Source organism: Stomoxys calcitrans, chromosome 5 (genome assembly GCF_963082655.1).
Source record: "Stomoxys calcitrans chromosome 5, idStoCalc2.1, whole genome shotgun sequence".
NCBI lineage: Eukaryota > Metazoa > Arthropoda > Insecta > Diptera > Muscidae > Stomoxys > Stomoxys calcitrans.
This window is the reverse complement of record NC_081556.1, coordinates 126159171-126185207: the sequence shown is the minus strand read 5'-3', so window position 1 is coordinate 126185207 and position 26037 is coordinate 126159171. Positions and strand designations below refer to the sequence as shown.

Genomic DNA, 26037 nt, shown 5'->3' with positions numbered 1-26037 from the left:
TATCTAAATCTGGACCGGTCTGTGCAATATTGAGAAGTATGTTGAGGGGCTTAACATAACACTGTCCCAAATTTCGGCGACATCGGACAATAAATGCACCTTTTATGGGTCCAAAACCTTAAATTGAGAAATCGGTCTATATGGCAGCTATATCCAAATCTGGACCGATCTGGGCCAAATTGCAGGTATATGTCGAGGGACTTAAATTAACTCACTGTCCCAAATTTTGGCGACATCGGACAATAAATGCACCCTTTATGGGTCCAAAACCTTAAATCGTGAGATCTGTCTATATGGCAGCTATATCCAAATCTGGACCGATCTGAGCCAAAATTAAGAAGAATGTCGAAGGGCCTAGCACAACTCACTGTCCCAAATTTATGCGACATCGGACCATAAATGCGCATAAATTGGTCTTCCCGGTTTCCGTGTACCATCATGTTTGCCTTCAAAAGACTTTTTTGCTGGGGCTTCTGCATTTATTCTGACAACAAGACCTAGCCAGTACCCGTACCCATGCCTCAGAACAATATAACAACACGGGTAGTAACAGTGTCTTGTATAGTGTAATCTTCGTTTGTCGACAGGTGACCTTGTTTTTAACCTGCTTACTTATTCCAAAATAGCATCTGTTTGCCAGTATTATTTTTCACTTTATCTCAAAGCTGGTGTCATTCGTTTCGGTTATGGCGGTGCCGAGGTAGATAAAGTTGCTGACTATCTCAAAGTTGTGGTTTCCAACTTTCTCCATCTTCCTTATCTGCTCGGTTGCACAAGGCGTTTTGGGAGTTGAAACCATCCATTTCGTCTACTTCTCCATTTGCTGCCAGACCCATTTTCACTGATTATATTTCGGTTCTTTCAAAGGCTGCAGTTACTACTTTCGGTGATCCACCTATGATATCGATGTTGTCGGCATAAGCGAGTAGTATGTGTTATCTTGTGATTAGTGTGCCATATCTATTCACATCTGCATCTCGTATAATCTTCTTAAGCTGAATATTAAAGATATCACATAAGCTGTCTCCTTGTCTGAAACCTCGCTTGGTATTAATTGGTTCGGAGAGATTCTTTCCCATTCTTACTGAGAAACGTGTTTCAGCAAGAGTCATTCTGCAGAGTCTTATAATTTTGCCGGGATACTAAGACTCAGACGTAGCTGGAAAGTAATCAACTAAGAGATGGTAGGTGTTGCTTTTTCCTCCTCGGGTCTTTTCCAGGATTTGGCGCAGTGTGAATATCTAGTCTATGATGGATTTACCAGGTCTCAAATCGCATTGATTGGGCTCAATTTTCCAATTGACTTTAGGTTTTAATCTTTCACATAGTACGCTTGAGAGTATTTTGTATGCGATGGGGAGGAGACGTATTCCTCTGTAGTTGGCACATTCCGTCCTGTTACCTTTCTTGTATACATATGTCTACATTTCTTGTAGACATAGAATGCTGAGGTTCCAATCATCGGCATCGCGCTGACAAGCTGATTCATACGCCTTATCAGCATGTCGCCTCCGGTGTTAAATAGTTCAGCGGCCAACCCGTCGGCTCCTGCTGCTTTGTTGTTCTTCAGTCGGGTCACTGCCACTCATTCTGACTAGAAGGTAAACATTCTATACCATCATCGTTTCTGTGGTATCCTCTTCGCCGCCAACGTCGATCACTAGCAGTTGGGTAAAATTTTCTTTCCATATCCTCAGCATGCGTCAGTTACCAGATTTCCATCTTTGTCTCTGCAGGAGGATGTTTCTTCACCAAACCCATCGGTTTGATGTGTAATTCTTTGGTATAATTTCCGGACTTCATTCGGACTCCTGTACATCTCAATTCGCTCACACTCACGTCGGTTAATTTTTTTTTTGCGGAATAGGCTGCCGTCAATAAACTTTTTTAGTCCGAGGCCTTACGGGGTGACGTAGACCGAGTTAAGGACGTGGTCGACGAAAGTGCGAGTAACACTGTAGAACAGTGAAACGATCGGTACGACGACCTATACAGAGATCCGGATCGTGAGAAGACGAGACTATTACTGAATGAAAGTATGAAGGAGTACTGATCTCCTCCTTTGGCATCATAACAAGACACATCGTGCTACGAGCGCAAACAAGTGCGGCAAGTAGTAGCATGTGTAGGTCATTTGGGAAAGATAATGAAACGTTGAAACATTTTCTATGTCATGGTCCGTCTTTCCCGGCTCACATATCCATGCACGACTAAAATCCTATACAGAGATCCGGATCGTGAGAAGACAAGACTATTACTGAAAGAAAGTAAGAAGGAATACTGATCTCCTTCTTATGAAGCCTTAGGCACCATAATGAGACATCATACTACGAGCGGAAATAAGTGCGGCAAGTAGTTGCATGTGTAGGTCATTTGTGGAAGATGATGAAACGTTGAAGCATTTTGTATGTCATGGTCCGTCTTTTCCGGTTCACATATGCATGCACTTATCGGGGGACATAATACCCGACCAGAACCTACTTAGGGGTAGGGAATAGAAAAATTAGGGATTTTGCTTAGGTCAGATTTGAATGTTCTTTCTAACATTCTTAATAAGTCTCTTCGAGTACTTGTTAGTTTGATAGGCGGCATTTCTTCAACATTGTATGCAATTTAATTTTACCAATCAGATTATATTTATGACTAAGACATCTCATTAAGGAGCATACTCCGTTTTTTTTTTTTAATTTTGTGTAAATATATAATTTAATTTCCAAAATGTAAATTCTAAAATAGTAGCACAACTAGTTTAAAGAAATTCACAAATGTTAGTAGACTTGTTTTAGATGTTTGAAATAAATTTTGTCTAGTAGATGTTGTTGTCATGATTGAATGAACGAATAAATGCACGTTTTCTAACCAAATACATAATATAATGCTTTTTAAACATTTTTTTTTTTCATTTGCGCCACATAAAAGTTTGTGGCACAAATACGTAATATTTTTTTTTTGTTGTAGTTCTTTTGGAGTAGATTATTTTTTTTAGTTTATTTTAAAGTTGCTATTTATTTAATAAAGTATTATTAAATCTCAAATAATAAATATAGTGTTTTGTGGAAAAAACAAAAACTAATGTTCATTTTTTTTTTCTTCTAAACCCATAAAACATTCAATGACGACAACAACAACAACAATAGCACGTTCCATATACTGCTACGAATGTGATTCGTGGACAGATGCGAGATGTAAGGATCCATTCAATTATACAGCATTGCCTAGAGACCAGCCACCGTTGATGACTTGTAACGGCTGTTGTGTTAAAATGGTGCGACACTCAAAATCACGTAAGGTTCAGCAAATACATTTGTTTTTATATTTGCTTTCATTATTACTGTTGCATACAAAACGTAACCGAAAAAAATGGTTTAAATTTTTGATACAATTTTTTAAATTTCGTCAAAACTATGAAATTTTTAAAGATTAGCTCGAATCACTCTCCTTTGGGGGAAATAACGTTAATAATATTAAAATATTAAACTTGTTAATTTTGATAATTTTTTTTTTAATTTTGAAGCAATTTTTAATTTTTTTTTGTAATTTTTGTCATGCTAATACCATCTATGATATTTCTGTAAAATTTCGATGAATTTCAATTTTAATCTTCTATGAAAATATTCGAATATTTATAAAAATTTTCCAAATTCGATGAATTTTTTTGTAAAATATTAAAATTTTGATGCGACGATTCATGTGATGTGTGGTCATTGTAATAGTATTGGTGAAAACAAAGGTGTACTCGTCACATGTACACATAACCATCAGTCATGGCTGAAAAGTCAAAATTATTTGATTTTTTTCGATGAATGACGTCTATCGATTACCGTTTAGAAAGAAATTGACAGATATTGAAAAACACATCATTAATTGACAGATATTGAAAAACACGTTCTGTAACAAATAAGGTTAAGAAATGAGAAGTAAAGTATGAAGAATAAAATAAAATCAAAGAAAAGAAAAAAATTTTAATCTTCTATGAAAATATTCGAATATTTATAAAAATTTTCCAAATTCGATGAATTTTTTTGTAAAATATTAAAATTTTGATGCGACGATTCATGTGATGTGTCGTCATTGTAATAGTATTGGTGAAAACAAAGGTGTACTCGTCACATGTACACATAACCATCAGTCATGGCTGAAAAATCAAAATTATTTGATTTTTTTCGATGAATGACGTCTATCGATTACCGTTTAGAAAGAAATTGACAGATATTGAAAAACACATCATTAATTGACAGATATTGAAAAACACGTTCTGTGACAAATAAGGTTAAGAAATGAGAAGTAAAGCATGAAGAATAAAATAAAATCAAAGAAAAGAAAAAAATTGATGTACCGTTTTAGGCAAAAGCTTTAATCAACTCGTACACATGATGAGGACGTCATGATGTGCCATGTAGACTCTGCTTTATGAAATCCAAATTTCGATGAAAAAAAATCGATAAAATCTTCATCTTAAAAACTTCGATTGAACATTTTCAATGAATATTTTAAATTTCGATAATATTTTTCCAATTTCGACTCAACTTTTCAATTTAAAAAAAAAATCGAATTCGATGAAATTTATTCTTCTACAAAATTTTTCAAAATTTTTTAATGAAAGTTTTCCAATTTGATAAATTTCTGACAAAATTTTGATTTCTGTAAAATTGTCCAATTTCTAGAAAACTTTCAAATTTTTTAAATTTCCATGCAATTTTTAAATTTTTGTAAATTTGATAAAATTTAAAAATTTTAATAAAATTTTAAAATTTCAATATAATTTTCAAAATTCTATGAAAATTTCGAGTTTCTATAAAATTTTCAAATTTCTATAAAATATTCTTCTATTTAGTCAGTTATATATGTAAAAAATTTATGTTGTTTCTTTTTTTAGTTGATTTGCTATTTATTTTTGTCAATATTTCGAAATATCTTTGATTCTCATCATCCGGGCATAGACTTAACAAAAATAGAAGGAAAAAACATAAAAAACTCACTTTAATTATACATACGTAACTATTTTCGAAAAACAAATTTCTAAAAAATTTTCGAATTTCGATGAAACTTTCAAATTTCGATGAAATTTTCAAATTTTGATAAAATTTTCAAATTTTGATGAAATTTTCAAATTTTAATGAAATTTTCAAATTTCGATAAAATTTTCAATTTTTGATGAAATTTTCAAATTTCGATAAAATTTTCAAATTTCGATAAAATGTTCAAATTTCAATACAATTTTCAAATTTCGATAAAATTTTCTAATTTTGATAAAATTTTCAAATTTTGAAATTTTTATAAAACTTTTCCGTAAAATTTTCAAATAGCGAGACGGGAAACCAGTCAAATGCTTCTAGCAACAACACACTTTTGCTGACTTTTAAAAGTTGTTTGCTATACTATTCTTTCAATAGAAACCATTAAATAATGGTCTAAAGCCGGACAATATCTTGCAACGGAGTCTCAATAAGATTTTAAGACCAAAAAAAGAAAGCACAAGCAGACAAAATTCTAAAATTTCGATAGAATTTTAAAAATTCGGTAAAATTTTAAAATTTCGGTACATTTTTAAAATTTTGTTAAAATTTTATTATTTTGATAAATATTTTTTAAACTTAAAAATTTCATTCATTTTTTTTTATTTTATTTGAATAAGACCGAAATAAAACAAAATCGAAATTTAAAATTTTAAGTGGAATCAAAAATTCAAATTTGAAATTTATCCAAATTTGAAAATGTTAAGTATTCCTTAATAGATTGTTGTGGGCAATTTTACATTTGCATTAGCATCGATATTTGAAAATTTCATCGTTGCAATTTTTTTATATAAACTCGAAAAATATGAAAAATGCAATATTTGAAAATTTTAGCAAAATTTTAAAATTTCAGCGAAATTGGAAAATTTTTATCGAAGTTTTAAAATTTTATCAAATTTTATTAAAATTTTAGAACTTGAAATATTATCAAATTTTGATAAAATTTGATAAATTTTAATTTTCGATAAAAATTTTAAATATCGATAGTTTTCAATTTCTACCAAATTTTTGAACCTCTATAAAATTTCCAAGTTTGATAAAATTTCGAAGAAATTTTCAAATTTTGGTAAAATTTCATTACATTTTTATTGTTTCGATAAAATTTTATTGTATCTATAAAATTATATTATTTCGATAAAATTTTCCTAATTCGATAAAATTTTAAAATTACGAAACAGTTTTCAAATTTTGATAAAATTTTCAAATGTTGATAAAATTTTCAAATGTTGATAAAATTTTCAAATTTTGATATATTATTCAAATGTTGATAAAATTTTCAAATTTTTGATATAATTTTCAAATTTCGATAAAATTTTTAAATTTCGATAACATTTCAAACTTCGATAAAATTTAAAATCGAAAACTGAAAATTTCGCCGAAATTTGAGATTTAACCGTAATTCGATTATTTTATATAAATTTGAAAAATATTAAAATAACGAATTTTTTTTATCGAAATTTTAACATTTTATCGAAAATTTAGATTTCATCAAAACTTTAACATTTTTAAACTTGGAAATTTTATCGATGAAATGATCGAAATTCCGATGAAATTTTAAAATTTCGGTAACATATTTCAATTTTATCAAAATTTTAAAATTTTATCAAAATTTTAAAATTTTATCAAAATTTTAAAATTTTATCAAAATTTTAAAATTTTATCAAAATTTTAAAATTTTATCGAAATTTTAAAATTTTATTGAAATTTTAAAATTTTATTGAAATTTTAAAATTTTATCGAAATTTTAAAATTTTATCGAAATTTTAAAATTTTATCGAAATTTTAAAATTTTATCGAAATTTTAAAATTTTATCGAAATTTTAAAATTTTATCGAAATTTTAAAATTTTATCGAAATTTTAAAATTTTATCGATATTTTAAAATTTTATCGAAATTTAAAAGTTTTATTGAAATTTTGAAACTTAATAATTTTATTACAATTTCGATGCATTTCCAATGAAATTTTCTAATTTTGGGAAAATATTCAAATTGCGAGAAAATTTACAAGTTTCGAGAAAATTTTAAAATTTCGATAAAAATCGAAATATATAATATCGAAATTTCAAAATTTAAATATCGATATTTTTAAATTTCGGAACAATTTTCAAATGTTTGAACCGTTTTCAAATTTCGGTATAGTTTTCAAATTTCGATAAAAGTTTAAAATTTCGATAAATTTTAAATTGTCGATTGTAATTTGTGCCCGCTATTTATGTAGTATCCTATTTAACATAAAACGTTTACATGTATTTTAATTTTAAAATTTTTTTTGTATAGTTGCTGCTAGACCACACTTAAGAAATGTTAAATTTTTTTAATGTTTACATATTTTCAATTATTTAATAATAAAGAAAAAATTTTTTTGATGTTATTGAATTACCCATCTTTTTTCTAATCAAAATCTTTTGCATTTCCTTTCTTTGCAGCCTATGAAGTTGTTAGACGTATGTGTACGTCACAACTACAAATAAATTTATTTATGGTCGATCATGTGTGCATGATGGAAAGTTCAGGCAATGGACATATGTGCTTTTGTGAGGAAGATATGTGCAATTCTAGTCAAAATTTATACAAATCATCCAACATACCCTACATACTCGCCACATTAATGACATTCTTAGTACTGCTAAATACACATTTAGTGCATTCACTAATCCTATCACCAACTTCTACTATTTTACAAACATTTTGGTCATCATGGTTATCGTTGTTAGCATCATCATCGATTTCTACTACTACTACTACAACAACAACAACAACTTCAACTTCTTCCTTTAATACTTATACTCCTCTTCCCCCCGTAAATCACAGATAAATACATAGTTAGTTGAATTATTTAGTACAGTACAACCTATCACTTTAATACTCTAACTAATACTACTGCTACTACTACTACTACCCCCCTCCAAAACTATTACTAATACAGCAATAACAACTATAAGACATACATACAAATAATATACTTTGTATCATATAGTTGAGTTTGAGTTTAGTTCCACACAATAATACAAACAAACACTTAAGATAGTTACACACACACACATACACACATAGAGATCACACACTCACACCTAGTCATAAATACATACATATGTAGAGCTACATACTAACAAATTAACAATAATCAATTCTTATTCATACTAAGAATTTTCCTATTTAATTAATTATATTACTACCATTATTATTATTATTCTTAATATAATTATTATGATTATTATTATTATTTGATTTGTAGACTTTGTAATGCTAAAGACAAAAAAACAGAGTAATGAGTTTTATTTTCTTCCCGCTAAAAATCTCTATTTATGTAAAAATTATCCTCTACTATCTATTTTATCCTAATAATACATTTCTAAATATTAATTTTTCGATTTTTCATACTCTTTCTGTCTCCCCAGTCTTAATTTTGTCTTGTAAATTTGTTTGTTTGTTTTTGTTTTACCCCACAGCCTAAACAAGAAAAGTGTCTTAGTTCGCTTTCCTGAGAATATTTGTTTGCTCTTTCGTACCTTTTTTTCAATTTTGTCATGAAGCTACATTTTGGGTTTGTTTTTCTGTTTATCAAAATTGATTTTCTAATATAATATTTTTGTTTTTAACTTTTCCACATTTGTTTTTGTTTTGTTAGCAAATCTTATAGTAGTTATCATAGATATAACTTAACGCCTTTGAAGTTACTATGGTTTTTTAGCATATTTTAAGGCGCCCCTTTTATTCTTAAAAAGGTACAGAGAATTACATAGCAATTGAAAGGAGAAAGACAAGATTCCCTAATATAAAGGCATGTTCGAATATAGTTAATGCTTCTAGGATTATTTAATCCCCATATCTATGGCTCTTGGGACAAATCTATAAATACTTTAACGGCCTTATTCACAAAACTTTATGTAAATTTGAAATAGGTTTATTTGACAGTTCTATAACTGTCATATAAACCTATGTTAAGGCATCATAAAGTTTTGTAAATTAATGTTTGTAGATAATTATTATTAAAATTAAATTAAAAATAAAATTAATAAAACTCAATAACACATTGTCCCAAAATTGGCATAATCTAAAAGAAAAAGGCAAATAAAAAAAAACTAATTTTTAAATTAAAAAAATACAAATAACCGGTCCATATTTTAGGTGTTAGGCAATTAAAAATCTCATTTATTATCCTGTTTTGCTGAAAATTGCTATATATTAAGTTATATGGGACCCCATACCCCAAGTTGGGTTTTGACTGTTGTGTAAAACACATACAATTTTTTTTCTATGAACGAACTAGTTCGATTTATTCGGTCTTTTTCTTTTAATAGCTCAATTCAACTCATATGTCGTTCACTTCGTTTGCCACTCTTTTTTGTATCCATCAGTTGTCCGCCTGGTTGTCATATTAAACTGTGGCAATAAAACCGTTATGACAGGCTGGCAACAATACGGTAACGACACGTTTACCACGCGAATATCGTGCTTTAAAAGAAAAAAGAGAAACAGTATCTGCAAACCGAAAAAAAAATGTTGGAACCTACGTTCGATCGTTCGTTTAAATCACTGGATGCATACATGACATCAATTATACACAAGATGATCGCTTTGGTTTATCATTCTTCGATATGGGGATATCCGCGTGTCTTTATAGATATTGAATTGACTACAGACTTGTATAGTTCACGAGCAAACTAGTTCAATTAAACATCACTGAACGAACTACACTAATTCGCATTAATCTGTCCTTTTCGTTTGCCAGCTTAATTTTATTATCAATCAGCTATGAGCAAAATTGTCTCATTCAGAGGTAGTGTTGCAAATCGCATAATTTTGAACCACACATTCAAATTCAAATAGAATTGACAAAAAAATTTACAAAATTGAAATATTTCAAGCCGTAGTTGCAAAAGATGTGAAATAAGAAAATAAAAAATGCACGGATGTCAACTATGGTGCATTTAGTAAGAGAAAAAATGTAAGCACTTTGTTAACATTCACAATAGGCAGATTTTGAAAATCCTAATAAAGTTCATGGGGCCTGTCCACTATATGACCACTTTAAGTGGTCACTTTGGCAAGCACTATGTAGACATGTGATTATACTTTATTCTATAACATATATTTATATTAAAGACCTGCAAATGTCGCATTTTTCTCTATAGATGCCATCTGTCGAAAGCAACTGCATTGCTATGATATGTGATCATCAACGCAACGACAGGCAACGACAACAAAAGCACAAGGACTGTCAGAGATTGTTATGCGGAGGCAAGCACTATGCCAAAAAACTGTTAAGGCAGCAACACGACATACCTGCAATACATCACTGAACAGTGTCATTTTTTTGCCTATTATATGATAACGCCAAGCGAAGCGAAGGCATCATAAAACCTTTATCCCTATTTTGTAATTAAGGTTTTTATGGTACTGCAAATAGCTGTTAAAAAACAACAACACTGAAAAGGTTTATAGAATTTAACTTATGAAAATTTTCAAAGCCACTTTTGTTGACTAGTCAATTTTTTCCCAAAACGTGACATTATATGGTCCAGATACCTATAGGCCGCCCCGACCCCAAAACCCCCTCAAATAGGCAAATTGGGCGATAATAACAATATGGGACTCAAATAAAAGGTATTAGGGAGTAGATTGCGAATGTGGTCTGCAAGGAGCAATAGGCTATATAATTTGTTAATATCGGAAGGGGAAGGACCCTCCTTCTTACACCAAAAGCACCACACAAAAATAAAAGTGGACCGATCAAGACAATATGGGACTCAAATGAAATTTATTAGGGAGTCAATTACGAATATGGTCTGGAAGGAGCAGTAGGTTATAGAATTTCTTGATATCGTAAGGGGGTGGACTCTCCCCCTTACCCCAAAAGCACCACCCAGAAATAAAAGTGGATCGATTGGGACAATATGGAACTCAAATGAAAAGCATTCGGGATTGGAGTACTAATTTGATAAAAAAAAAAGTTATGTTCAGATACCTTGAAGACGCAGCGGAGCGGGCCGGGTTCATAATTTTATAATATTATAAAAAAATTTAAATATAAAAATTAAAGATAAAAATCATAATAAATTATACACAAATATACTGGGGATTGAATAATACGTAATCAAAATCTTTAACTGTGACATCAAAGACCTTCAGTAGCTTCAATAAGTGAATAGAAAATGTTACTTTATTTGCGTGATTTTTTATATTTTAATGATATTTTATATATTAGGCTCAATTTATTTACCAGGTTCTTATGTAAATATATATAGGAAAAAAAGCTTATTTTCTTAATAATAATAATAACAATCCGTCCATAGACTTTATAGCTTAATGTGTGGAGACAATAACTGATTGTCTATATTAGCCTTGGTTTTTACTCAAAAAAGTCTTAGAAGGGCAAACAAATATCTCCCGAACAAGCCGCTAATGATTTTTATTGAAAAAAATACAATTTTTGTTTGTTGCTTTCCTACATATATTTCTACTTTGCTAAACCTTAATTATTCTCCATTAATTTAACTGTAAAAGTAAAGAAAGTTAAGGAAAATAACCAAGACAACAGGAAGGAAAATATTAAAAATTATTTAAATAAAAACAACAACAAAATATGATAACTGATAAACAGCGGCTTTAAAAGTTATGTGCATGTACTTGTAGTTTTACCAAATTCCTACATAGATAATTATTATTTTTTTTAAATTACTTAAAATTATAAGGCATGTAAAAAAAATAAGTTAATAAAAAGAAGAACGCAAAACCTATATAAGAATAATTTTAAAACTTAATTTGCTTGTATAAATTCAAATAAGACCCAGGAATATAGATTTTTTATTTTTACATATATCACTTTAGTAAATAAAAACAAACAACAAACAAAGAAAAGCATAATATTTTTATGTGCGGAGTTCTACTTTGCAATAATTATGACCTGTTAATCGATCTCAAGAGTTGCCGTATTTCGAAAGTAAATAACAAACATACTGCCAATACCACTTACCTTTCATCACTCGATTTGTTCGCCTGTTCATTGAAATCAGCTGATCTTATAAAGGAAACACAGCTGATTTTGAGGAAATTCCTAATGAATCGAGTAACAAGAAGTTAGAGGTTTTGACAGATAATCTACATAGAATGCAAATAAGAGAGACCGTCTTTCATTCGCCTGGATTCTTTTACGACATTGTCCAACAGGTCAGACTATTAGAAGATTGTGTAAAACACTGCATGCAGTGCTATACCATTTGGCTTGCATTACGGAAAAAGTTTCATGAAGCTTTTAAAAAATTCTGTTTTTAAAAGACTTTTGTCTAAATTTAGTTTACCTCAATTTTTTTCAAAATCTTCCCTATAAAAAATTTATTTAATTTTTTCTTTTTATAGAGTTTTTTTTAATTTTATGATTTTTTTTCTATAGGAATTTAGTAAAAAACAAGTAAAAGTGTGCTAAGTTCGGCCAGGCCGAATCTTATATACCCTCCACCATGGATCGCATTTGTAAAGTTCTTTGAATGGCTTTTTCAAATGAATATGCGATTTATCAAGTTATTGACCGATATGTACCGTACAAGTCGTATTAAAATATCACCTCCAAAATTTCAGGTAAATCGAGTAATAATTGCGCCTTTAAGAGGATTCCACTAAGGAACAGGGGCAAACTCCTCACATATCAATGAGTGCAGTCCGATTCTAGTTTAATCTCAATGATGAGGGGCCTCCTTTTTATAGCCGAGTCCGAACGGCGTGCCGCAGTGCGACACCGCTTTAGAGAGAAGTTTTACATGGCATAGTACCTCACAAATGTTGCCAGCATTAGGAGGGGAAAACCACAGCGGAAAATTTTTTCTGATGGTCTCGCCAGGATTCGAACCCAGGCGTTCAGCGTCATCGGTGGACATGCTAACCTCTGCACTACGGTGCCCTCCAGCTATGACAGCTATGTAAAATACAAAATATGCAAAAATTCAGCCAAACTTGATAAGAATTGCGCCCTCTAGAGGCTCAAGAAGTCTAATCGGGAGATGGGTTTATATGGCAGCCATATAGACCATACTTGACACAGTTGTTGAAAGTCATGCCAAAACGATATGTGCAAAATTCCAGCCAATTTAGATAACAACCGTGCCCTCTAGAAGCTCAAGAAGTCAAGACCCAAGATCGGTTTATATGGCAGCTATATTAGGTTCTAGACTGATTCAGACGATACTTGGCACAGCCGCTGAAAGTTATTCTAAAAGGACATGTGCAAAATTTCAGCCGAATCGGATAAGAATTGCGCCCTCTAGAAGCTCAAGATCAGGGATCTTGATTTCTTGAGCCACTAGAGGGAGCAATTCTTATTCGATTTGGTTGAATTTTGAATTATGTGTTTTGCTATGACTTGCAATAGCTGTGCCAAATATGGTTAAAATAGGTCTATAATTTGATATAGCTGTCATATAAACCGATCTTGGGTCTTGATTCCTTAAGCCACTAGAGGGCGCAATACTTATCCGATTTGGCTGAAATTTTGCATGATGTGTTTTTTTATGATTTCCAAAAGCTATGCTGAGTATGGTTCAAATCAGTTCATAACCTGATATACAATAGATGCCATATAAACCGATCTTGGATATTGACTTCTTGAGCCACTAGAGGGCACAATTCGTATCCGATTTGGCTGAAATTTTGGATGACGTGTTTTGCTATGACTTCCAATTACTGTGCAAATATGGCTTAAATCGGTCTATAACATGATATAGCTGTCATATAAACCGATCAGGGATGTTGACTTTTTGAGCCTCTAGATGGCGCAATTCTTATCCGATTTGGCTAAAATTTAGCACGACGTGTCTCGTTATGACTTCCAACAACTGTGTTAAGTATGGTTCAAATCTGTCCATAACTTGATATAGCTGCCATATAAACCGATCTTTAATCTCGACTTCTTAAGCCACTAGAGGGCGCAATTTTTATCCGATTTGTCTGAAATTTTGCATGACATGTTTGTCTATGACTTCCAATAACTTTGCCAAGTATGGTTCAAACCGATCTTTAACTTCATTCAGCTGTCATATAAACCGATCTTGAATCTTGACTTCTTGAGCCACTAGAAAGCGTAATTCTTATCCGATTTGGCTGAAATTTTGCATGACGTTCGTTATGACTTCCATCAACTGTGCGAAGTATAGTTCAAATCAGTCCATAACCTGATATAGCTGCCGTATAAACCTATGTTGAATCTTGACTTCCTTTGCCTCTAGGGCGCAATTATTATCCGATTTGGTTGAACTTTTATACAACGATTTCACCCATGACCTTCAACATGGTCTGAATCGGTCTATAGCCCGATACATCTCCCCTGTAAATCGATCTCCCTATTTTACTTCTTGAGTCCCTAAAGGGCGCAATTCTTATTCGAATTGGCTGAAATTTTACACAATGGCTTCTACTATGGTATCCAACAACATTCAATTCAATTATATTTTGTATCGGAACATAACTTGATATAGCATAGCAATTTTCTTTTTTTTTCCTTTATTTGCCTAAAAAGAGATACCGGGAAAAGAACGCGATAAATGAGATCAATGGTGGAGGATTTTTAAGATTCGACTCGGCCGAACTTAGCATGCTTTTACTTGTTTTTTTTTTTTTTTTAATTTTGATAAAAATTTTATTTCAACAGAAAAACTTGTTCAGATTTACGTGGTCAGACTTTAATTTCTGTGTAAAATTTGGCAAAATTTTATTTTTATCTAAAATTTTATCAAAATTTTATTTTTATCTAAAATTTTGTCAAAATTTAATTTTTATCTAAAATTTTGTCAAAATTTAATTTTTATGAAAAATTTTTCAAAATTTAATTTGTTTAAAAATTGTTATTAAAACCTTATTTCTACGAAAATTTTGTGATTACTTCATTTCTCACCTTAATTTGTGCAGAAAATTTCGCATATTTTTTTCTTTTCTAAAGAAAATTTTCTTTAATAATTTTTTTTTTCAAAAAGTTTGTTTTACTTAAATTTTTTGTTTTAATTATTTTTTTCTATAGAAATCTCTTACAAAACTTATTTTGAAAAAATACTAATATATAAACAGTTTTATTAAAAAAATGTCAAACAGATTTTTAAAAGCTTCTTATCCTTTCTTTAGCTCCTAAAACAATTTAGACTAAAATCTTCACATATGAATTCTTCACTCCATGAAACGCTTTACACCATTTTGATTGAATCATTGCTGTTGGGTTTGAGAAATTTACCTAATTTAATTTATAGAATTTATAAATCACCATCACCTCATTGTTATATGACTGCATAGCATAGAAAAAGAAGAAAAAAATGACATTAGAAAAGGCAACTTTTTTCATAAGCATATTTTTTTATTACGAAAAAAAGCAACAAAAAATGATTACAAATATTTTTTAAGTTTTTATAAATTATGCATTCTTATAAAATGAATTTTAAATTGTTTTTATATTTTATAAGTAGTAAAACAAAACGATTATCTACTAATAATATTGGCCACTATAAATACAAATTGAAATTGAAAGTGTAATTATTATGATTTTGTTTAGTTCACATTTTAAGAAAAAATAAATACAATAAAAATTTAAAGCAATTGGCAAAATTTAAACTTTTTGTTTTGTGTTTTCTTTTCGTTATATTTCTGTTTTTTATTCTTAAAAAAAAATTAAGCGTTATTACCAATTCCCTGCCTACATTAAAAAAACACATACGACGAATTTGTCTGAATGTTAAATTTTTTCCTTGAAATTTTTTAGGTGACATCTTTTCTTTGAGGCTGCTGTAAAAATATGTTTTCTCATATTCGTTCTTTTTAATTTCTGTATTTTTTTACCACTTGCCGTTTTCTGTTATTTGAAGCATGTGGTCTTAGCCTTTCTTGGAGGTTCTCTTGTATTTAGGCTGGCGTTGCAATTTTTTTTTGTATGATTTAGTAGTCTGCGTTCGATTGGAAGCAACTAAACCCCCCCTCCCCATACAATTAGCATTGAAATGTACAAATTACCAAATTTTTCTATTGCACCCCCCCTTCCCCCCTTAATCGGAGTTTTAAGAAATCACCATTTTTGCACAATCTCTGCACTGTGAAACAAAACGTTGGGTTCTGTGTAAAATTTTTCCCATGGCATGTAAAAACAAATACAAAAAAAAAATTCACACTTATTACTAGTTTAGATGAAACAAACGATTAGAAAAATATATCACATTGGAAAAATAACAGAGACAAACAACACCGAATGGCATGTTAGTTAAAGGATTTTTTAAACATTCATCAGAAAAACAAAATCTTGAAATATGGCTGGAAAAAAATCATTTTTAATCAAAATTTTGTCTATATTTTATTTTTATAGATTTTTTTTTCAAATTTATTTAAAGAACAAATGTTTTAAAATTATAATTTATGAAAGTAAAAAATTGTTAAGAATTAAAAAAAAAATGTATGTCTATGGAAAATTTTAAGGTTTATTTTTTTTTTGTTTTTTTGTTATGAATTTTTTTTTTACTTTTTGTTAAAGACAAACATTTTTTTTTAAATTTTTTTTTAAACAAACTAACATTTTTTTTTAAGTTGTATTTAAACTTTATTTATGAAGAAAATTTTATACATTTTTTGAAAATTGTGTGCCTATTTATTTTTAAAAATTACTTAAAATTTTGTTTCCATAACAATTTCGTCTAAATTTTATTTTTAAAAAAAATTGTTTTTCCATAGTAATATTTCCAAAAAAAATTTTTACTTAAAATTTACTTTTTATAACAATTTTGTGTAAATTTTATTTGTAAGAAAATTTTGCAAATTTGTTTTTCCATAGAAATATTTTCAAAATTCTATTTTTAAGGATTTTTTTTATTTTTTTATTTCTATAAAAAATTTTATTCAAATTTTATTTCTATAGAAAAAATTTTGTAAAAATTTTATTTCTATGAAAAATTTCGTCAACATTTTTTTCGATAAGGAATATTGTCAAAACCCTTTTTTATGCCCACCAAGACCCTATAAATATATATTCTTGATCATCTCGACGTTCTGAGTCGATCATGTCATGTCTGTCCGTCCGTCTGTCAAGATCACAATAGCGGTCGAACGCATAAAGCTAGCCGCTTGAATTTGTACACGGATACTTACTATTGATTTAGGTCGTTGGGGATTGCAAATGGGCCATATCGGTTCAGATTATGATACATCTCCCATATAAACCGATCTCCAAATTTGACCTCTTGAGCCCCTGGAAACCTCAATTTTTGTCCGATTTGGTTGAAATTTTGCAAGCGGTGTTCCGTTATGACTTCCAAGAAATGTGCCAAGTACGGTTCAAATCGGTCTATAACCTGATATAGCTCCCGTATAAACCGATCTCCCGATTTCACTTCTTAAGACACCGGAAGCCACAATTTTTGTCCGATTTGGCTGCAATTTTGCATGTTATGTTCTGTTATGACATCCAACAACTGTGCCAAAAGCGGTCCAAATCGGTCTATTACCTGTCATAGCTCCCATATAAACCGATCACCCGATTTGACTTCTAGAGCCCCTGGAAACCGCATTGTTTGTCCGACTTGGCTGAAATTTTGCATGTAGTACTCTATTATGACTTCCAACAACTGTGCCTAGTTCGGCCCAAATCGGTGTATAACCTGATATAGCTGCCATATAAACCGATCTCCCGATACAACATCTTGAGTCCTTACAAGCCTCAATTTTTATCCGATTTGGCTGAAATTATGCATGTTTTGTTAGGACTTCCAATCACTGACCCAAATACGGTTCAAATCAGACTATAAGCTGATATAGCCCCCATATAAATCACCCCCCGTTTTGACTTCTTGAGCCCCTAGAGGCCTCAATGTTCATCCAATGTGGCTGAAATTTGGTGCAAGAACTTCTGTTCCGAATTTCAACATCCTTGGCTTATAAACTGATATGGCCTCCATATAAACCTATCCCCAGTTTTGACTTCTTGGGCCCCTAAAGGCCTCAATTTTGATCCGATTTAGCTGAAATTGGGCACAAAGACTTCTAATCTGACTTTCAAAATCCTTAGCGAGTATGATTCAAATCGGTTTAAAAACTTTTATAGCCTCCATATAAACCACCCACAGTTTTGACTACTTGAGCCCCTAGAGGCCTCAAGTTTCATCCGATTTAGCTGAAACTTGCTACAAGAACTTCTGTTTCGACTTCCAACATCATTGCCGAATATGATCCAAATCTATCTATAATCCGATATAGCCCCCATACAAACCTATCCCCAGTTTTGACTTCTTGCGGCCCTAGAGGACTCAATTTGGCTCAAGAACTTCTGTTCTAATTCCAACATCTTGTGCGAGTATGATACAAATCGGTTTGTGAACTGATATAGCCCCCATATAAACCTATCCCCAGTTTTGACTTCTTGAGGCTAAGAGGTTTCAATTTCTGCAGAAATCTAGCACTTTTATCTTGATATCCATCATTCATGCCGAGTACAATCCGAATCTGTCTATAAACTGATATAGTCGCATATAAATCGATATCCCGATATAAATTCTTCAAACCCTTGAAGCCGCAACCAATTCTCGTTTTGATTGTTACAAAATTTTCCAAATAAAAACTGAGTTAATAAGTACATTTTTAGCGGAACCCAGAGTAGTAGGTTCCCACGATTCGGGAACTCCAAGTACTGCCACATCTGCTTACGCCAGAATCCATGCATTGGAGCAATACAACAGCACGGGATGAAGCAGTGTCTTTTACAGTGTGATTTTCTTCTGTCTATAGCAAAGTATCATATGGTAGCCAATATTATCCTTCGTTTTATTTCAAAACTGCTGATATTTGTTTCGTTCACGGTGGTACCGAGGTAAATAAATTTTTTGACCATCTCAAAGTTGTGGTTTCCAATTTTCTCTATTTTCTTTATCTGCTCAGGGCGCTTCTGGCAGTTGATACCATCAACTTTGTCTTATCTCCAGAGGGAAAATAAAACGCCCAAAATCATTATCTTTTCATCTGTACTCTCTTTTTACCAAAAAAGATAAAAAGAGCGAAAAGAGAAGATATTTCATACATGAGGTTGTTGTAATTCACAAAAGTGTGTAGGGGGCATGTCCGCCTATGATTCTGAACGCCTGGGTTCGAATCCTGGCAAGAACATCAGAAAAATTTTCAGCGATGGTTATCCCCTCCTAATGCTGCCGACATTTGTGAGGTAATTTGCCATGTAAAATCTTTTGTCCAAAGAGGTGTCGCTCTACGGCACGCCGTTCGGACTCGGCTATAAAAAGGAGGTCCCTTATCATTGAGCTTAAAATGGAATTGAACAGCACTCATTGATTTGTGAGAAGTTTGTCCCAGTTTCTCAATGGAATGTTCATGGATAAATTTGCATTTGTGTAGTTATTCACAAGATGGCAATGATGAATGTTCATTCTTGTGAATCTTGTTTAAGAAAGAATATCATAAACAGGAGCCTCTCGATTGTTGGAAATTATAACGGAATTCGATATGTAAAGTAACAGAACAATAGGATAAACATTTTACCTTCAATGGACCCAAGCCTTTTCGGGCCATCAATTCAAATGGGAGCTATAAATGAATAGTCAATTCAAAACATTTTCAACCGCCCTAAATCATAAGGTAAGAACTATACCTTCAAAGAGCACAAAAAATCTATTTGAGAAATTAGTTCGTATAAAAACTAAATCAGAACAGGATTCAATTGGACCCAATTGCAAACGCCCTACAGCGTTAGAGAGCAATTGTGCAAAACTTTAAACAAATTGCTTTGTTTTCTCTGACGATATCCGGCTTTGGACTGGCAATAAAAAAAAATTACAAACTTTGATATGGGATGCTTAAGATAAACTGTAGTATACAGAAGTGACGAGAAAGCCAAAGTTGTTTCTAATATAGACAAAAATCAAACATGGCCTGGATAGGTGACAGCGGCAGTCTGAAATCATGCTGAGACAATTCTAGAAACAGTATTGGCATATTAAAGCCTCTATTGGATATTGCTCCCGCATTATAATCCAAGCTCACAACCAAATCAGCTAACTAAAATTAAATCTTTGAACAAAAATAGTTTCTTATATATTATTATACTACTTTTAAATAATAATTAAATTATTTATTATTTTTAAAACCTAGACTTTATTCTTTTGCACCAGCCATATTTCAAAATATTGCACCTGAATTGTTTAAAATATTACACCACTCATTATTGTCCAAGAAAAACTAAATTTTCAAACACTATTTTAATTGCATAAACAACTAGTCGAAACATAAATAGTATTTAGAAATCGTATCTACAACATTCTCAAAACCCCTCTCTAGTCAAATTTCCTCTAAAAATCATCATACCATACGAAAACGAGTTTATCATGGTAGAAACTATCAATTTGCCATTGTAACAGAACAGAACAGAACAACAGAGTAGAAAAGTCAAGATTAGCCAAAAACAAAACTATTTTTTACCAGAAACAAAAACTTTTAAAAAAAGCCGCGTGTGTAGAAAAGTTTCCTTAGAACTGTTTAAATTTATGTGTGAACAAAGGAAAAAAAACTTAGAATATTTTTGTCAGACTCCTTCCAAAAACTTTTGCAAGGTTTCGAAAAAAAAAATATAAATAAATGTCGTTCCATCCATCCATAGATTCCTCACAATATAAAAAGCACTGTAAACCTCTAAAGAAGCTTAACAAGAAAAGTGTAAGCTAAATGTTTTATATAATCATAAATGTAAAACGCTAAAGAACTATGTGTATTTTTTTTAAATATTTTCGTTTTATCATATTTCGTTGTTTGAGTTCAATTGATTTTATTTTGTTTTCTTTTGTTCTATTTTCTATTATTTCGATGTTTTGTTTTATCAAAAACAATAAAACATTTCGAAAATAACCTATCCGCCACCCCATTCACCAAGTGTCCCCATCCAAAGCTTTTCAGATTTAATGACCTGCCACAGCCTCCACTAGACCCTTAATGTTCACAAAACAAAATGAATAAAAAAAACTTAAACGCATTATGACAACACTTTCCCCTCTCTCTTTTTACTTCCAATCTAAACACACCGGAAAAGGATACATTACCACAACCAACCACCCATATTTAAACATACTTACACACATGCCGACATAATCCTACTTGCTGTAAAAACACACCTACATACCCATTCACATACATACAAAAGCATGTTCAAGCGCTTAAACATTCTTAGTCCAGTTTTTGTAATTAGCCATCACATTACACACTCTCTTTCTCTATCTCTCTCACTCTCTCTTCGCTGATTTTCTCTATTTAGTATGGTCACTAATCAAAATTTAAACCCAAATTAGTCGCCGACGTAAAGTGGTTCATGGGATACTATCTTGACACAAATTAAAAATATATTCTTGAAACAGAAGAATCTAAATAAATGAACAATAACATCAAGGAACTTAAGATAGAAATTAAGAAAAAGAAAGTAATCTTCTATTTTATATATGAAGAAATAACATACAAAGGGAAAATATGGGTTGTACATTTTGCATAATTGCATAAATTTTTGAAAATTTCCTGAATTTTTGAAAGTTTTTTAAATTTTAAAAAATTTCTTAAATTATAAAAAATTTTTTATATATTAAAAAAATTCTATAAATAGAATTACAAAAATGTTCCTAAATTTAAAACAATATTCTCAAATTTTAAAAAATTTCTTAAATTGTAAAAAAATTATTAAATTTTAAAATATTTTTTCAAACTTAGACCACTTTTTAAAAATTTAAAGTTATTATTAAAGTTTATGCATAATCGCATACATGTTCGAAAATTTCTCAAATTTTAAAAAATTTCTTATATTGTAAAAAAATTATTAAATTTTAAAATATTTTTTCAAACTTAGACAACTTTTTAAAAATTTAAAGTTATTATTAAAGTTTATGCATAATCGCATAAATGTTCGAAAATTTCTTAAATTTTGAAAATTTCTTAAATTTTGAAAATTTCTTAAATTTTGAAAATCTCTTATATTTTGAAAATCTCTTAGATTTTGAAAATTTCTTAAATTTTGAAAATTTCTTAAATTTTAAAAATTTCTTAAATTTTAATTTTTAAAAAAATTTCTTAAATTTTAAAAAAATTTTTTAATTTAAAAAAAATTTTTAAATATAAAAAAAATTTTGAGTTTTAAAACATTTTTTGAATTTTCAGATACTAAATTTTAAAATTAAAATACTAAATTTTAAAATTAACCTTAAAATTTAAAAAATTTTGAAGTTTTAAGAAACTTCTTAAATTTGAAAATCAAAATTCTCAAATATTAAAAAATTCTTAAATTTTAGGAAATTTCATATATTATAAAAATATTTTTATATCACAAAAAATTTCTTAAACTCTAAAAAATATTTCTTAAAATTTAAAAAAAAATTTATTTCTACAAAAAAATTTATATTAAAAAAAATTAAGTTTAAAACAAAAATTTTAACTTTAAAATATTTCTTAAATATAAGAAAATTTTAAAAAATTTCTTAAATATAAAAAATTTTCAAAAAGTTCTTAAATATTACAAAATTTTTAAATTTTAAGAAATTTCTTGAATATTAAAAAACTTCTATACATTTAAAAAATTTCTTAAATTAAAAAAAAATATTTAAAATTTTCAAAAATTTCTTAAATTTAAAAAAAAAATTAAATTTAAGAAATTTTTTTAAGGATTCTTCAAAATTTAAAAATTTGCTTTAAAAATCTTGAATTAAAAAAAATTCTTAAGTTCTAAGAATTTTTATTTAATTTTGAATAATTGCTAAGTTAAGAAATTTTAGATTTTAAAACAATTTCATATATTATAAAATATTTCATAAATAAAAAAAACATAAGCTTTAAAAACTAAAAAATTTTTATAAATTTTAAAAAATGTATTAAATTCAAAAAAAAAATTATTGATAAAAAAATTACATTTTAAATTTTTGAAAGTAACTAAATTTTGTAAAAAATTCCATAATTCTTTCAGGAAATTTCATAAATTTTAAATAAAATTAGAATATATTAGAAAAATTTCATAAAATTTTAAGTAAATTGCATTAATTGTTATAAAATATATCTTATAAAAAAGTTCAAAAATTAAAAAAAAAATCATATAAAAAATTTCATAAAATTAAAACAAAAATCATAAATTTTAAAAAATTTCATACATTAAAAAATTCATGAAATTTAAAAAAAAATATAAGAAATTTCATAAAGTCTAAAGAATTTCATAAATTTGATACAATATTATAAATTTAAAACATTTTTAAAAATCTTCACAATTTTAGAAACCCTTACAATTTAAAAAAGAAATTAATTTTAAGATGTTTCATAAAATGAGAGAATTGAATTTTAAAACTTACATTAGTTAAAGAATTAAAAAAAATGATCAGGAATATGAAGGTTATATTTGGATACAATCCCTGTATGCAATCAGACACAGATATTTTACCTTATTTTACAAGAAAAGGAAAACAGATGGCTTTGAAAAGTCTATTAACTTTCAAGTACTTCGTTAGACAAGGCTGGAAAGAATGAATGAAATGAATGAAAACTTTAAAAGGATCTCCTTCTGTTTGCTAGTGCGGATACATGCATACAAAACAGTCAAAAATTTTATCTTCCTCGACTTTCCTATCAGGCAGTGACCTTTCACGACAGACACAATGAGTGGAACTCCTATTCCAGTTAACGACAACAAAACTATAGACCTTTCTCCCGTATCGTAGAGGTTAGCATATCCTACTATAACCCTGAAAGCTTTGAACGGCTATAAAAAAAGAGGTCTCTTATCATTAAGCTAAAATTTTATGAGTGCTGTACGATACTCATTTAAGAAGTTTATCCCTGTTCCTTAATAGAATGTTCATGGGCAAATTTGCATTTGTATACAGAAGATCCAGGTTAATTCTCAGAAAAAACAACAGCGTCAACAAGGAGGAACTCCCTTATAAAGCCGCATATTACCTAGTACCTCATAGCTAGACCTCGTCAGAACATAAGAATATCCATAGTTTCAGGAATGTCAGGTTGTCGGCTTTCTTAAGCTAAAAGTTCAAGGCAAAAGATCGAGAATGGCTCCTCTCAAGGAGCACTAACACATTTTTAAGACTTAGCTTAAAGTATTCTGATTGCATAAAGGGCCTAAAATAGATTTTATATCTTTCTTAAATTTTTAAAATAGCATTACAACTTATTTTTCCCTGCCTAAAAGGTCATAAGTGAACCACTTTTTGTCAACGACTGATTACGGGTTGCCTCTAGTTATAAAATTATTTCTTTTTTATTTCTTTGATTTCCTCTCCTTTAGTTTCTTTAATCATTCCCCCTAAAAAAGAACAAAAAAAAGTACGCAAAGCTTAAGAGAATTCGTCGTAAACACCATCACAAGTGGGACCGTGCTTTGATAGTTTATAAAGATACAAAAATTATGAATGCTTAACTTAATCAGAGACAAGTCATTTAAACACCCTACTTTGGGGCCAATGAAATGAATGAGAGGAACTACAAACTACAGTACCACTTGACGATGTGTTGTCAGGATTTCTTCCTATTGTCTTTTTTATTCACCACCATAAAAATTCAATGAAAGAAATCGTCTAAAATAGTGCTTTTTCACATACGATACCAGTGGTCTGATACAAATTTTTTCATCATGTACCACCAAATCGCACCAAATGAAACCAAACCAACTCCAAAAAACAAAAACAAAAGAGCAATGAAAGCGCCCTCCCCCCAACAATAAGAAAAAAAGCTAAAACCAAAAAAAAGCAACCAGCCTATATGAAAAGCTTTACGTCCCAATTGTTGAAAGCTTCCACTAACCGTTTCGAAAAAGCTCAAGAGATTTAAAAATGAATTTGGCAAATAATATGTTTTTTATGGATTTCAAGCAATTAACAATCCAAGACATAAACAACATAGTTTGTTAAAATCATTATTAAATACGCTATAAAAACAAATAAGAAAACCAGCTCTGAAAAAAAGCTCACAAAAAAACACAAAAGTCTACAAATCATAAGCGGGGGAAATGAATGAAAGCAAGTGTCGCTTACAAGCTTTACTGCAAAGAACCAAACATAATGGATTTTGAATGAGCCCCAGCCAACCAACCTCTCATCCCAGTAAAAAAAAGCTTTTTGTTTTACTTTTTAAAAAACTCAAGAAAAAAATAATTTTAACTAAATTACCAACCAACAAGAACAACAACTACAACTATAACAACATCAACAGAACAGCCACAATACACTGCAGCATTTTTTCCCCTAACAATCTTTGTATGTAGAATGAAAAATTTCGAGAAAACCAAAAACAGATAATAGAAAATTCTCAAACATATATATTCTAAGAAATCACCTTAACCCAAAAAAAAGGAAAAACTAAACTAAAATAAAAAGAAAAAGAACAATTGAATTGAAATTAATTTTCTCTAAACATAAAAGATTCTTGTACTCGTACCTTAAAATTTGATATTATTAAAGAAACTAGCATTAAGTTATTCCTTTTTATATATATATTATATATACACATACATACTTATAAAAGAATACACACATGAAAAAGCTTTTCATAACATTTAAGTAAAGTTTTGAAAACTTGTTTGTTTGCTTAAATAATTAAAAGGAACATATTTTTTGAAAAAAGAAACACTAACAAACATAATAAAATGCAAAATAAATCAACAGCACACCATGAAGTTAAAAAAAAAAGAGAGAACAAATTGTTTTAGAAAGCTTGTTATAATGTATAGTATATAGCGCATTGTTATGGGCTTTTCTGCTCAATTGTATTTTTGACTTAATTAAAAAGAGCTTAAAACCCCATAAAAGCTTTTCGAAAGCTTTTATCTTTTCTACGAGCTTTGAATACATTAAACTTTACAAACCTTCTGTAAATTCATCTAGCCAGGCTTAAAAGCTTTTATAACTTCCAGAACCAAAGGAACGAAAGCTTAAAGGTTTATAGCAAAAGCCTTTATTTAAAATTTTTATTTAACAGTAGCTTTTAATCACAGTTCATTCATTTCCTAGCGAAAGTTGTTTGCTTTATTACTGTGAAGGGC

The 26037-nt window shown here is 29.7% G+C and overlaps 1 protein-coding gene across 9 annotated transcripts in view; it reads left to right on the top strand.

The window, feature by feature from the left end:
- LOC106094108 (protein quiver) overlaps positions 1–8396 on the top strand; it is a 40885-nt gene extending 32489 nt beyond the window's left edge. For 8 of the 9 annotated variants that reach the window (XM_013261332.2, XM_013261310.2, XM_013261297.2 and 5 more), the window contains 2 exons: positions 3138–3284; positions 7442–8392. In XM_013261332.2, coding sequence (XP_013116786.2) covers positions 3138–3284; positions 7442–7830 — 536 coding nt within the window. In that variant the 3' untranslated portion in view covers positions 7831–8392. Of the gene's footprint in view, positions 1–3137; positions 3285–7441 lie in introns of all 9 variants that reach the window. The other variant, XM_013261363.2, reaches the window with a different exon arrangement.
- Positions 8397–26037: the final 17641 nt, after the last annotated feature.